This window comes from Elgaria multicarinata, chromosome 9 (assembly GCF_023053635.1).
Source record: "Elgaria multicarinata webbii isolate HBS135686 ecotype San Diego chromosome 9, rElgMul1.1.pri, whole genome shotgun sequence".
NCBI lineage: Eukaryota > Metazoa > Chordata > Lepidosauria > Squamata > Anguidae > Elgaria > Elgaria multicarinata.
In genome coordinates, this window is record NC_086179.1 from 2,049,901 (window position 1) to 2,064,938 (window position 15,038).

Genomic DNA, 15,038 nt, shown 5'->3' on the forward strand with positions numbered 1-15,038 from the left:
ATCTTTAATAAAAATGTTGAAGAGCACTGGGCCCAGGACTGAGCCCTGCAGTACCCCAGGTACTCAATGGCCCTGATCCACAAGAGTGCCACCGAACGCTTCTGCCGGAGAGAAAGAACAGGAGAGGGCTGCTGCCTTTTATGCCCTGCTTCTGGACTTCCTAGAAGCATCTTGCTGGCCAGCGCGAGAAGCAGCGTGCCACGTGAGACGGACTGTTGGCCCACGCAGCTCTTCTTACACAACACAGCCTCAGCCTCTTTGCTACCTCAGGGGGGACGCAAGAAAACTCATTGAAACTTTGTTCCGAGTCCTTTAATAACGATTTCTCAAGGTGGATGCCATCTACCGCTACTGGTGCTGAGGGCTCCCCAAGACGTGGGCCGGCTGCATCCGTGAGTCCAGCTCACACCAAAGGGTGCCTCCTCCCTTCTCAAGGGTAGGAAGCTGCTCCCGGACGTCTTCTCAGTCATCCACCACACAGGAACCCAGAACAGCAGGGCTGTTCTCAGTCAGGCTGCCTCCCTCCTGCACGGCCGCTGGTCACCTCCACGCAGGGGGTGCCGCTCTCCCAAGTCTCTGCGGAAACAGCAGCCTCTAGCTACGTGAGGGAGCGGGACGAGGTCTTCCTATTCCCCGGGCTCAGGTTGACGGGGGGCTTTCTTCTGAGCCATTCTCCTCCTTGTCAGATGAACCGTCCTCTTTCTTCTCCAGTTCAATATTCTACAGGGGGGGCGGGGGGGGCAGAAAGGAGAATGGTGGTCAGCAGCTGCCGAAGGGCAAGCCCCAGGCAACACTTTCCTGTACTTCAGCATGCTGGGGTTCAGTTTAGCACACACCATGGGGACACACCGGGTTCTCCTCACATAACCCCTCCTGTTCTTACCCTCCAATACAATCAGCCACTACAGGAGGCTGTAACTGGGAAGCGCCCCCCCCCCCCCGGCACTTCCAGACCTCGCCTGTAACATCCCTGACAGCTGGACAAACATCTGTCAGGGATGCTTTAGGGTGGATTCCTGCATTGGGCAGGGGGTTGGACTCAATGGCCTTGTAGGCCCCTTCCAACTCTGCTATTCTATGGTTCTATGTGCCTTGGTTGCTTCCAGACTTAAGACTACAGTAATGCAGGCTGCCTTTACAGACTGTTCGGAAACTTCTACTGGTACACAATGCTGCTGCCAGGAGGCTCTGGCCCTATTCAGCGAACACTGTGCCAGCTACATTGGCCGCTTATTTGTTTCCAGGCTCAGTTTAAACTGATGGTTTTGAGCTTTAAACCTCGAGCAGTTTGGGACCAGGTTATCTGAAGGACCGACAGCACCTGTATGAACTTGCCCAGGCGCAGAGACTGGCCTTGGAGGCCCTGCTGTCCGGCCCGCTAAAAAGATCCATCAAGGAGTCCTTTTCACATTTCTGGAATTCTCTCCGTAAAGAAGTACTTGTGGCCTTGTCAGAGCCGGCTTTTAAGTGGGCCTTGAAAGCAACTTCCCCCAGCATATTACCGACGTGTTCTGCATGTGGTTTCTTGGGATCCCTGGCCTTTGGCCTTTTCAGGACACAAGGAAAGACGCTGATGAAGATTAGGGGGAAAGACAGTCAGTCCTGTTTTCAGCCCCCATCCTATCATAAGATCATAGAATCATAGAATAGCAGAGTTGGAAGGGGCCTCCAAGGCCATCGAGTCCAACCCCCTGCTCAATGCAGGAATCCACCCTAAAGCATCCCTGACAGATGGTTGTCCAGCTGCCTCTTGAATGCCTCTAGTGTGGGAGAGCCCACAACCTCCCTAGGTCACAGGTTCCATTGTCGTACTGCTCTAACAGTCAGGAAGTTTTTCCTGATGCCCAGCTGGAATCTGGCTTCCTGTCACTTGAGCCTGTTATTTCGTGTCCTGCACTCTGGGAGGATCAAGAAGAGATCCTGGCCCTCCTCTGTGTGACAACCTTTCTAGTAGTATTTGAAGAGTGCTCTCATGTCTCCCCTCCATCTTCTCTTCTCCAGGCTCAACAGGCCCAGTTCTTTCAGCCTCTCTTCATAGGGCTTTGTTTCCAGACTTCTGATCATCCTGGTTGCCCTCCTCTGAACATGCTCCAGCTTGTCTGCGTCCTTCTTGAAGTGTGGAGCCCAGAACTGGACATAATACTCTAGATGAGGCCCAACCAGGGCCGAATAGAGAGGAACCAATACCTCACATGATTTGGAAGCTAGACTTCTATTAATGCAGCCCAAAATAGCATTTGCCTTTCTTGCAGCCATATCGCACTGTTGGCTCATATTCAGCTTGCGATCTACAACAATTCTGAGGATGAACACCCAACAGAACCGGCATTTCCTCAGCCTCGCATAAGTCTGAGACCACAAAATCAGACGAGCGCCCTTTTAACAGTCCAGCCAGCTCCTTCTGGGGGTGGGATGGCGGCCACACTAGATTCTGGCTGCTTACATAAAGGCTCAGCTGGCCTTGCCTTGCTGCTGAGACAACATCCTTCTATGGTTCTAGCAGGGAACAGCACCAGCTACCAAAGCTCACTCTGAGCTATCTAGGGTCCTGTTTCAGCTACAATTTACAGGGCTTCTCCATTTAATCAGCCTGCCAAGCCTTCTGTAGTTCCCTGGACTGGATTCTGTGTCTGCCTAGACTTGACTGTTCTAACTAAACCAGTCTCTCCTTACTCAGATGTGACCTTGTCAGATGCCGCTGGTGTCCCCTGCAAGCCTCAGGTGACTGCAGAATGGGAAATCAGCTGCTGGTTTTGCCTGGTTTCTAGAATGTTTTGTGTTAATTTGTTTCAGTTGCTGCCCTATTTAATTAATTCTTCTGCCCCAGTACGGCGGGAGCCATTGCTGCTGTCACCCACTTTCTCTTTAGAAGCAGCAGCTTGCTTTTCTGTAGCAAAAGGAACAAGGAATCTGCTGCTTCAGCTATTTTTTCTTGCTTGTTCCTTAACAGCGGTGGATCTTGGCTTACATGACGAGAGGAGACAGGAAAAGCGCCCATTGCCAAAGTAAACAAGGAAAGTAAACAGCTGGAATAGCAGCCTGTTTTCTGGGGCTAGGAAAAAACAAGGTGCTGCTGCTGCTACAAAGGGGTGCGGGTGGCCTGGCAGACAGGCCCACAACTGTCCAGAAATACTTTTGTAAGCCGCCATGAGAGCCTTTTTTGGCTGAATGGCGGCATAAAAATGCTTAAATAAATAAATAAAATAAGTAAAAGGAAGGGTGGAAAGAGAGCCCCGCAGCTGCAGCCACCTGCCGTGGCTTCAGAGTCAGAGGCAGGTGCAGGGAGGCTTGAGAGCAACTCAGCAGAAGGCCGCCCTCAAGCTCTGTCAGAGGGATGTGGAGGTGAGTCCCCAAAAGGAAGAGGTGCGTTCTCAGGAGGGCAGGGCCTGGGGGCGCCCTGATGCAGCACACCAGGAAGGTTCTCGTACTTCTAGTTCCTTCAGGACTTCATCCATAAAATCCCCCGAATTCTGTTTGTAGGCAACAGCCAGCTTGATGGCGTCACTGAAGATCTGTGGAAGAGGCAGGGAGCCAATGAGAGAAGGAGAACTTCCCACCCCTCTGGAGGGTGGCTGCCAAGCCAGCTCCTCTCCCGTTTCTTCGCCCTAGGAAGGCAGCCCCAAGGACGGCCTCCTTGCCAGGCCGCAGCCCTCACCCACCTTCACCACATTGGTGCCATCTGCGGCAGACACAAAATAGAAGGGCAGGTTGAACTTCTGTGGGAAGTTGAAGCTTCTCTGAGTCACCTTCATGTCAGCTGGAGAAACAAAAGGGAAGGTGAGCGGTCAGGGAGGCATCGTACAGAAAGCGTACGCAGCTCTGCGCAAGTCCCCGCTTAAAGCGGTGGACAAATGTAACGTCGGCGTGGTCATTGCCACGTTCTTTTCTCTCAGCAGCTGGGTTGTTTTGGACTGTAATTCTGGTTTTGTTCTGTTTTATTTGTTTTTATTTTAAGGATTTATATGCAAACTCGCAAGGACTGCTGTCTCTCTCTATAATAGGGGTTCTTAACCGGTGGGGTACGCCTCCCCAGGGGAGGTTTGGACCGACTGCAGGGGAGGTGTGAGTAGCCTCTCAACTATAAATTCTTTATTTTACAAGTACGTAGCAGCGCAGCTTGGCCCAACCTTATTTCTTTCTACTAATCTTGGGAGCTACGACGTAGCTCATTTGTACACCACGTGCGTTATCGTAGTTATCGTTACCTGCTACACATGCGTTAGCATTTGTGAAGAACAATCAATCTTTCAAGGCAAGTGACTGCTTTGTTCTAAGTCACTTTTTTCCCGGTTTATTGCAAAAAGTCGAGCTGGGCCGAAAGTGTTGATTGTTCCATTTGGGGGCATTTTGTGGAGGGGTGGGAGGAAAATGAAAACTCTGGAGAAAAAGGCTTGGGGAAGGAGAAATTTTCGGAGAATTTCTCCTTGGGGAAAGGGACAGGGTTTCCACCTTTTGAAGTTTAAGCAGTTGTTCCTTTTGTCTTTCATTTTTTTTCCTATTTTTAAAAGTGCCCCTTAAAAATGCAGCAGCCCAAGAGTTCTATCTGAATGCTGCTTGGAGTGGGTGAGGTCATGTGGTCTCCAACTGCTGGCCTAGGAGCACAGGAGAAAAGGCCTACAGTAGGGTGACCCTATGGAAAGGAGGACCGGGCTCCTGTATCTTTAACAGTTGCATAGAAAAGGGAATTTCAGCAGGTGTCATTTGTATATTTGGAGAACCTGGGGAAATTCCCTCTTCATCACAACAGTTAAAGCTGCAGGAGTCCTGCCCTCTTTAAAATCTGGTCACTCTAGTATAGCTCCTGCAGCTTTAACTGTTGTGATGAAGGGGGAATTTCACCAGGTTCTCCATATCTACAAATGACACCTGCTGAAATTCCCTTTTCTATGCAACTGTTAAAGATACAGGAGCCCGGTCCTCCTTTTCATAGGGTCACCCTAGCCTACAACTCCCAACATAGGCCTCTTCTCCCTAAACTTGACTGGATTGTGCGGCTGGGATCTTCCAAGTGCTGAGGGGTGGTTTACAAACAAACAAACAAGACTCCTCCACAGTCAGCTACATAACTATTCATTGCTTGTGTTTGTGCTGCTTTCATTGAATATGCATTTTTTTTAGTCCAGAGACAGAACTAAAAAATGCAAACTCGTCCTGCCTAAGCCTAAATTTTGGGCCGTTAGCACATGGGAGGCGTGGGTCATAAGATTTTTCACAAGGGAGGTGTGACACCAAAAAGGTTAAGAACCACTGCTCTATAAAACCCCTTAACGATGAATCATACATAGAATTTAAAACACTAATAAATACAAACTGGTAGCCAATGTGGGAAAATCCACAGCCAATGGGTTTAAACCACCAGATATGCTGAATGGGCTGGGTTTTTGCCTGGCATCAGAAGGACATCAGGGGGAGATCCTTGTGGAGGTCCGTCCCCATACTGGGCACCATAATTACGATGGCTCTCTCAAATGACCTCAGGAGGAGGGACTCCCAACTGTTTTATTATTTATTTATTTACAATATTTATATACCGCTCCCCACTGAAAATTTTGGAGTGGTTTACAAGATAAAATGAAAATAAAAACAGAATAAAACACTTAAAAACAGATCTTAAAAGAAGCAAATACAGTGACTCCTGGTTGGACATTAAGGAAAGGCTTCCTGGAATAATGATGTTTTCAGGAGGCGCTGAAAGGAGTACAAAGTTGGCGCCTGCCTGACCTCCGGAGGCAGGGAATTCCACAGGGGAATTTCACCCTAAGGGATCACAAAATGCCACAGTGTGGAGTGCCCCTGTTCAGCGTGACAGCCAGCCAGTCAGCCGTGTCCTTTTCCAGAGTACACTATTCCATCCCCTGATTTTTATCCCCTCCCCACCCACTAGACATCAGCTGGTATGCTGTGCCCCTGAGCATGCTCAGTCCTCACTTTTCCCCTTCCCTTAGGTCAGGGGGTGAGCAACCTGTGGGCCTCCAGATGTTTTGGCCTACAGCCCCCGTAATCCCTCATCCTTGGTTATGGTAGCTAAGGCCGATGGGAGTCGTGGGCCAAAATATATGGAGGGCCGCAAGGTGACCTGCCCCATCTTACGCCCCCCCCCAACCCTAAAGTCACTGTTGCATTTCTGCAACTTTAGAAAGTAATCCTCACCCCTGCTGACAACCGGCTGAGTGGGGTTAAGAGAAGGCAGAAGGGCTGCCCCACTGGTGGGGCCGCGTTCTGCCCCCGGCAACCCCGCGATGGCCGTGGCCAGCTCTGCAGGTGTCAAGAGTCCCCACTGGTGCTATGGGCCAGTCCAGGGAGCAGCCTCACATTCGCCACATCCAACATTCTCTCGCTCCCCCCCGCCCCGCCCCCAAGTGGGTCCCTTAATGACACCAGCTGGAAGCTGGCATAATTCCCACCCGCCCACTCCACCCTGCAACGGTTCCATTGGGTTTCAAACAATAGCTCCCAAAGAAAACCTAAAATGTACTTCCAGCATTCACAGCGAGACAAAGCAGTGGCAGTGGCTTCCGATCACCCACACCTGCCCTGCCCTGCCCTGCCCTGCCCTGCCCTGCCCCAATCCCGCAGAGCCCCTGGGCGTGAGGAGGCCCACCGTCAATCTTGTTGGCAACCACGATGCAGGGGATCCGGGGCCGGAATTCACGCAGCTCCTTGTACCAACTGCTCAGGTTCTTGTAGGTGACTTTCCTCTGGACGTCGAAAACCTGGCAAGAGAGGGGGCACAGCCCATGAGGGAGACACCGGCCAGAGGGCGGCGCTGCTGCAACTATCGCAAGCATTGCCAGGGAGGTCTAGGAGGGCTGCCCCAGCCCGCCGGACTCAAAAGAGCTTGTACCGTGCCCAAGGGCAGTCACCTCTCTCATCACGGACCAGGAGGAGTGGGCCTGTTCAGGAGACACCTTAAATCCTGCTGGTTGAGGCCTTTGGTTAAGCAGCAGGGTTTAAGGTGTCGTATGTGATGCGTTTTTCTAAACCCTGCTCATTCATTAAGCCCAGTCAGACCGTCTGCAGCTGGGTCAGCGGCTCTAAGCGTGGCTTAAAGCGTTGTGTGCGACAGCACGGCTTGTGCACAGTTTCGCTAACCGCAGAGCCTGGATCGTCCTCTGAACAGGCCCAGTGTGACGGATCAATGCCCAGGGCAACGGATGCCTGCTCCAGTACTGCAGCTGCCTGGGAGCGCAAGGCAGCCCTGGCAAGGAGGAGGCCTTGGGGAGAGTGCTGGGGAGCAGACACAGCCCAGGGGGTGCTACTGACAGGTGTCCAGGAAAGCTGAGAATGAGGCCCCTTGGTAGCAGGACAGGAAGGTAAAAGAGCACACACCCCCCAACTGAGGCTACTGTGGGGGTGTAGGAGGCCTGAGGTTGGAAGAGAAAGAAGCCCCGTGCCCCAACCCACCTGCTGCTGTTCTGAGATGGCAGGAGGGCGGACTGTGAGTTATGCAGGAGGTGCTTCCTCTTGCATCAATAATACCCCTGGGCCCTGGCCCACGACCGAGAGGTCCTGTCAGCACACAGCTGGCTGTGAGGTGGCGGGGGGGAGGGGGCAGTTCACAAAGGGTGGCAGGGATTGCAGCGGGCCTGGGCTGTGCCAAGCACACAGAGCCAGGGCCCTCTCGGATGCGGGCCACAGCGCTCAGCAAAGGTACAGGGGCGCCGTGGCAGGCAGCTCTTACGTGGACAAGGGTTATCTGGTTTATTTATTTCATTTATTACATTTATATCCTGCCTTTTTCCTCCAAGGAACCCAAGGCGGTGTACATAATCCTCCTCCTCTCCATTTTAACCTCCCAACAACAACCCTGTGAGGTAGGCTGGGCTGAGAGTCTGTGACTGGCCCAAAGTCACCCAGTGGGTTTCCATGGCCGACTGAAGACTAGAACCCGGATCTCCTGACTCCCAGACCAACACTTTAGCCACTACACCACACTGCTTGTAGGAAGCCTGCTATGAACAGTCCAAATAAAATAGCAGTTGTACAACTCAATCACATTTCGTTTATATTGGCTCACAACGCTGGTTTATTCTGCCACGGGGTGGGAAGGAAGGAGCGAAGCAGAGCATGGAAGACCCAGCCCTTGAAGGGCTGCCCGGTCTCCCTCCAGCTTCGAACATTTGTTCAGGCACAAGTGTTTTCAAGGTTCCCTCTGCAGTGAGAAGGAACAGAAACTTCCCTATTACAATGTCAGCAATAATGAAAATGGAAGTTTTCCTTGATGGACGATTCCCCACATGTAGCAACTTTCATACTGTGGGCTTCTGGTCACGCTGAATACACGCAGCCCATAATATCTACTGCATATGGAGCCTGGCCTATTTTAAGCAGGAGGGCAGCACGGGGGACGACGAGGGTGAGAAAGTGGCCAGACTGCCAGCCCTCACGCTGGACGACCGTTCCCCCCACCAAACCAGACGCCCCGTTTCCTTACCATGACACAGGCGTGGGCCTTATGGTAGTAGGACGCGTGCATGCTCTGGAAGCGCTCCTGCCCGGCCGTGTCCCAGAAGTCTGAAAAGCCAGAAGCCAAGAGCTCCATTTGTCACAGCCCAGGAAGCAGGCCGGCTCCTGACCCAAACTCTCCCGGGTTACAGGACGCAGTAGGCCAGAGGCAGGACACATGCGCCCTCCCACCACGAACCCCATTAAAAGGAAGAAGGGTTTAAAGGGGGGAAAGGGCATCCGTAACAGCTACAGAGTGCCACACAGGTTGAATTTAGCTTGGAAACCAACGACATTTCACACTTTTAGCGCGCTGTAGTGCAACGTAGCAGTTTGCTGCTGAAACTGGTGTTGTTTTTCCAGGAGTTTTTAAAAATGCTGCTGTGGCACCCCGGCTGTGGAATGAGCTCCCTAAGGAGGTTCATTTGGCACCTACATTATACGCTTTTAGACGCCAGGTGAAGACCTTTTTATTCTCCCAGCATTTTAACAGTCTATAAATAAATTTTAACTTGGTGTTTTAAATTTGTAATTTTGCATTGCTGCTGTTTTTATCTGGTTGAGCTTTTATATTGTATTTTATTGTATGGTTTTATACTGTTGTTTTATACTTTGAATGTTTTTAATTTTTGTGAACCGCCCAGAGAGCTCCAGCTATTGGGCGGTATAGAAATGGAATAAATAAATAAATAAATAAATAAAATAAAATGTTATATCCCGTCCTATATCATTAAGATCTCAAAGCGGCGTACAGATAAAAGTATACAGTATAAAACAATACATATGCACGGTTAAAAACAAATTAAACCATGAACCAAGTTAAAACAATATATAATTTAAAAGCAGTTAAAACAATGTGCCATCTTAGTGGATTTAACCATCAAAGGCTTTGTTAAAAAGCCATGTTTTTACTTGGCATCGAAATAAAATCAGTGTTGGTGCCAGCCAAGGGGAGGGCATTCCACAGTCAGGGTGCCAGCCCTGAACTCCCACAGTTGCCCACTCGAGGCGTTGGTTGATATATAAGCTCTCCTTGGCCAACCTCAATCCTGGACTTTCTGAGGACAGCCAGTAGCCAAGAAATGAGGACTTTCCTCCTGTGACCCTCCTGGCTTATCAACTCCTGGCCAATGTGCCTCCTCTCACGCTTGCCCGCTACTGGCCAACGTACCTCCAGCTTTCCCTCCCATGACCTACACGCATTATCCTTGAATGAACTTGGATTTCCCATGGTTTGAGCTCCTGTTCTGACTGGTGACCCCAAAGGGAACAGAGGAGGAGGAGGAGGAGGAGGAGGAGGAGGAGGAGGAGGAGGAGGAGGAGACAGGGACGCTGTGCCACAAGGCTGGAGGACAGCACTTGCGTGGCCCAGGGTGGTCGTGCCAAGCGAGCCCCTTACCTACGAGGACCGTCTTCCCGTCCACAGTCGCGGTGTATTTGTAGAGCGTCAGGGCAAAGGTGGAGAGCTGCTGAGGCTTGCTGTGACTGGGAGTCAAGGGATGCACTCAGAGGTGAGAGCTACTGGGCCCGGGGAACGAATGGAAAAAGGCACCTTCAGCAACTGCAGCGGGTGCTGAGGGGCTTTGGAGTGTGACGGATGTGGGGGCTCTTTGCTTCCAAGGTCATGCAATGGGAATTAGTTGCCCCTGTGAATAATCCACAGCAGACAACATCCACCTGCAGTCACCCATCCCGCTGCAGGCTGAAGCCTTTCCAGCTGAGCAAATGTGACATCACTGGAATCAGTTGCCTGGCGAGGTGGTGGGCTCTCCCACCCTAGAGGCCTTCAAGAGGCAGCTGGACAACCATCTGTCAGGGATGCTTTAGGGTGGATTCCTGCATTGCGCAGGGGGTTGGACTCGATGGCCTTATAGGCCCCTTCCAACTCTGCTATTCTATGATTCCATGATCACATGCTAGCTGCCGCACAGCATGACCGTGGAGCTACCACGTTTTCTTTCTGCCTCCCAAACGTGAGCCGTTCTGAATGAGCCACTCTTTGCACCTTCTCCAAAACAAGAGACTGTGCCATAGAAGGCAAAAGAAGTTCGGACCCCTCCCTCAGTAAGCCATTCCGTATGAAAGCCCTGTGTGATCGTGAGGTATGGGGCCATCAGGCTCCACGATCACACAGGCGTTTCATACGGAATGGCTTACTGAGGGAGGGGTCCGAACTTCTTTTGCCCCCTATGGCACAGTCTCTCCTATGGATTATTCACACCCCTTTGACACCCTTGTCAGCACTCTCTTGTGCTCACAAGCTGGGTGGCCAGAGGGTTGTACTTCCTGCCACCCTTTTCAATCCTGGCTTATGGGGGATCGTGGCGTGTGCTTATAACATTGCCATGATTGCCCCGGGCCTCCTATGAAAGCTCAAGAGATGTTTTACAACGGATAAGCAAAATACAATTAATTTCCCCTGGACTGGGCTTCGGATGAATTTGCAAAGTCTCAAAGGATACAATCCATCCAGGAGAAAGCGTTCCATTAATCTGAAAGAGAGGGAGAAAGACATCCGATGAGTAACAACCCCGTTTGTTACATCACAGACCTGGGGAAATAAAAGGCCTTCTAATCCACGGACCATTTCCCAGCCCCCTAATTAATCCATACCATCCACATAGAATCATAGAAGAGCAGAGTTGGAAGGGGCCTCTAAGGCCATCCAGTCTAACCCCTTGCTCAATGCAGGAATCCACCCAAAAGCATCCCTGACAGAGGGTTGTCCAGCTGCCTCTTGAAGGCCTCTAGGGTGGGAGAGCCCACAACCTCCCTAGGTCACTGGTTCCATTGTTGTACTGCTCTAACAGTCAGGAAGTTTTTCCTGATGTCCAGCTGGAATCTGGCTTCCTTTAACTTGAGCCCCTTATTCCGTGTCCTGCACTCTGGGAGGATCGAGAAGAGATCCTGGCCCTCCTCTGTGTGACAACCTTTTAAGTATTTGAAGAGTGCTATCATGTCTCCCCTCCATCTTCTCTTCTCCAGGCTAAACATGCCCAGTTCTTTCAGTTTCTCTTCATAGGGCTTTGTTTCCAGACCCCCGATCATTCTGGTTGCCCTCCTCTGAACACGCTCCAGCTTATCTAAGTTGTAAGCCACCTTGGGCGGGTTTCTGCCCTGTGAGGTGGCTAAGACATGTTTTAAATAAATAAAATATACTGGACCCATGGTTTGGGGGAGGGGGGCAGACACCAGGCAGGAGTTAGGAAAACATTCTTTCCACACACCAACCATGACAGCTGGTCAGACTATGAGCAGGAGAATACCCTGAGTGGATACCTAGTGTTGTATTTTAAGGGTTTGGGGAAGGTTTTTTTGGTTAATTTTGCAGATGATTCTTTAAATGATTAATGGATCATTTTAGGCATTGCTTGCTGGCCACGTTTTGTATTTGCTGTTAGTGAATTTAAGGCAGCCACAGAATTTAAGGCAGCCACCCCCCACTTTGGGTTTCTCTCGTTGGTCTGGGCCACAGCTGCCACCCGACACGACCACTGGCATTGCTGGATGAGGCTGATGGGAGTGGGAGCCCAAAATATCTGAACAGAACCAGGTTGGGGAAGGCTGCTATGATTCTAAGTTCGAAATAATCTGTTTGTTTGCAGCGCTCGATCTCGGAAACGGCGGTCACGGAAGTGAAGCAGGGAACATTGAGCAGGGGTTGGACTTGATGGCCTTGTAGGCCCCTTCCAACTCTGCTATTCTATGATTCTAATATCATCTGACCCGCCGCAGCCCAGGGAAGAGCCAGCGGACGTTCAGGCCGCTCACTTGGACTTCCCCACGGCGCTGTCCCCCAGGCAGATAATCTTCACGTTCTCATCGGCGTCATATTTCTCCTGATCCAGCTCCAGGCTGGCGTCTCCGTCGCACGTCGCCTGCTTGGCCATGGCGCTCTGGACACGAGTGGAGGATCCGGGCCGCACCTGCAAGAAGGCAAAGAGGGCGAAAGTAGCACCTGGCACACCTCCCTGCCCCCTGCCCTGCCCCATGCGGAGGGGCTGCCGGGACCCCCAAGTGGCACTGCCCGTCTCCGGGGGGGGGGAATTCAGCCCAGTGGGCACCGACCCCCCGACCCCCTCCCCACAAACCAGGACCTCCTCCGACCCTCTGCCAAGCCCCACTTCTTCTGCATTGGCAAGGCTTGCCTGGCACGGGCTCCCTTGGGTGGCAGCAGCGCTTGATGCCCACCCCCCCTCTCGTGGCACTGCCCCACTGCCTTCCACCTCCCCCCCCCCGCCCCACCCCAGCCCCACCGCAGCCAGCCCCATCTCCACACAAGGCATTCCCTGGGAAGTGGGGGGAGAAGCTCCCAAGGCGGGGTCGCCCATGAATGCCCACCCCCACCCCCACCCCCCATTCCTGGGCCATAAACATGCCCTTGAAATGCCCAATGTGGCCCCATTCACCCCTCTGGGGCGGAAGGGGGACTCCGAAGCTTTGCTCGCCGTGGGGGGAGAGAACGCCATGGCTGGGGGCTGGGGGGGGAGGGGACGAAGCGAGCCCCCCACCCCCGTCTCCCTCCGCCCCGGCACCTCTCAGGCTCCCGCCTCACGGGCCCCCACCACCACGGCCCCACGGCCGCCCCCCTTCAGGGCCCACCTCGCCCGCAGCCGGCCTTCCCCGCCCAGGCGCCGCCTCCTTCCCTCCTTCCCTCCTGCCTTCCCTGGCTCGGCTGCTACGCGACGGGACGCGGCGACGCGGCCTACTCCGCCCCGCCGCCAGGCCCCGCCAGGCCCCGGAGCAGCCGCCTCCGCTGCTCCCGCCGCCCCCGCCACGAAGCGGCCGCCTCGGTCCGCCGCCTCCTCCTCCTGCCCCCCAGGTAAGAGCAGCCCCCCTCCCGCCAGTCAGGACCTGCCCCCCCCCGGCAACCCAGCCCACAAGGGAGCGGTTTGGGGGTTCAGCCTCTCCCCCCCCTTCGCCCCTCTTCGCCCCAGCCCCTCTACATCTCAACGAGGCCCCCCACGCACCCACCCCACATTATGCCGGGAGGGATCCTGTCTGACTCCCCTTCTCCCCGGGGGGGGGGGGCATCCTAACTCCCACCTGGTGTCGGCCCCCCTCCCCCATGGGTCCAGTATATTCATTCTATCTATCTATCTATCTATCTATCTATCTATCTATCTATCTATCATCTATCTATCTATCTATCTATCTATTTATTTATTTAAGGATTTTTATGCCGCCATTCAGCCCAAAAAGGCTCTCACGGCGGCTTACAAAAGTATTTCTTGACAGTCCCTGCCCACAGGCTTACCATCTAAAAGACATGACACAAAAGGAAAGGGGATTGGGAGGGAGGAGGAGAAGGAGGGGGAAAAGGATATCTATCTATCTATCTATCTATCTATCTATCCAGGGCCGGTGCCAGACTATTTTGCGCCCTAGGCAAGGTGAGCTACTTTCACATACACCCCTTCCAAAAAAAAAAAAAAAAAAAAGCCAACTTTGATTTTTAAGAACAGATGTTTCCTGGAAAAAATAAGAAGCACAAAACTTGAAACTGCTAAATTTATTTTAAAGTGCAAGAAATACGTCATGCCAATTATAGCAAACAAATTGGAAAGGAACGTCTATGGGTCTAAAATGCATTATTTAATAGGAATATCACCTCCAAATCATCCCCCCCCCAACTCACACGCATGCACACACACTCACACTCAGCATCACTCACTCCAAACAAACACACGCATGAACACATGCATTCGCTCAAAGACCCCATGATGCACCCCATTCACCCATACATTCTCTCTCTCTCTCTCTTCCGGGCGCGTTCTGGAAGTCCAAACCTGGAGCCGCCCCACCCCCACGCCAGCGTTCCTGGCTTCGCTTTGGCTGGGCGGGCGCGAGGCGCCATCTCGCCCGCCCAGGCCCAGCTGAATCCTCGGGCTGGCCTGGCTCACAGCCAACACATGTGACTGCTGTGCTGTGCCCGGTGCCCCTCTTAGCTTGGCACTAGGCGGCCGCCTGAGCGGCCTCTATGGTAGCACCGGCCCTGTATCTATCTATCTAATCTATCACATGTCTTAGCCGCCTCTCAGGGCAGAAGCCTTCCCAAGGCGGCTTACAAGAAGAGGTGGCAGAGCCAGGCCGGCTGCCCTCTCCGTTTCCTCTTCTGGTTAACAGGGCTGAATCTGAATCCGGCACCTGCTGCTGGCCCATTGCGCACACTGCCTTCCCAGCCCCTTAGTCTGGATTTCGATTGGGGCCCATGCCAAGGGGGGAGAAGGTGTGTAGATAGATAGGCAGGCAGGGGGAGGGAGAGAGGGAGACATGGGTCTCAGAGACCCGGGTTTGAGTCCAGCCTCCAGCTTGGGCAAGACATGGCAGGGCAGGGCAGAGAGGCATGTGGGGTGTGGGAGATGCAGGGACCAGGTGTGACTCCTGCGCACTGCAGGATATCCAAATCAGAACACACACACCCCTGCCCACACACACACCTCTGTGGGGCTCACATCAGCGCAGCTCATGCACCCGACCCGTGGAGTGACCATAGCTCAGCCACAATTGCAAATTGTTTTTAACGGACCCCAGAACTGTTCTTTTTAAATGGATACTGTTGTTTTTATACTGTTGTTTTTATGTTTCTGATG

The 15,038-nt window shown here is 52.7% G+C and overlaps 1 protein-coding gene across 1 annotated transcript; it reads right to left on the bottom strand.

The window, feature by feature from the left end:
- Positions 1–312: 312 nt before the first annotated feature.
- Positions 313–13,066, bottom strand: RABL2B (RAB, member of RAS oncogene family like 2B). Its single transcript, XM_063133745.1, has 9 exons — positions 13,048–13,066; positions 12,217–12,371; positions 10,908–10,937; positions 9,845–9,924; positions 8,435–8,514; positions 6,602–6,713; positions 3,660–3,757; positions 3,429–3,512; positions 313–720 (listed from the first exon to the last, which is right to left on the bottom strand). Exons 2-9 carry the CDS (start codon positions 12,333–12,335, stop codon positions 640–642), a joined length of 684 nt encoding a protein of 227 aa, XP_062989815.1. The 5' UTR covers positions 12,336–12,371; positions 13,048–13,066; the 3' UTR covers positions 313–639.
- Between the last annotated feature and the right edge of the window lie 1,972 nt (positions 13,067–15,038).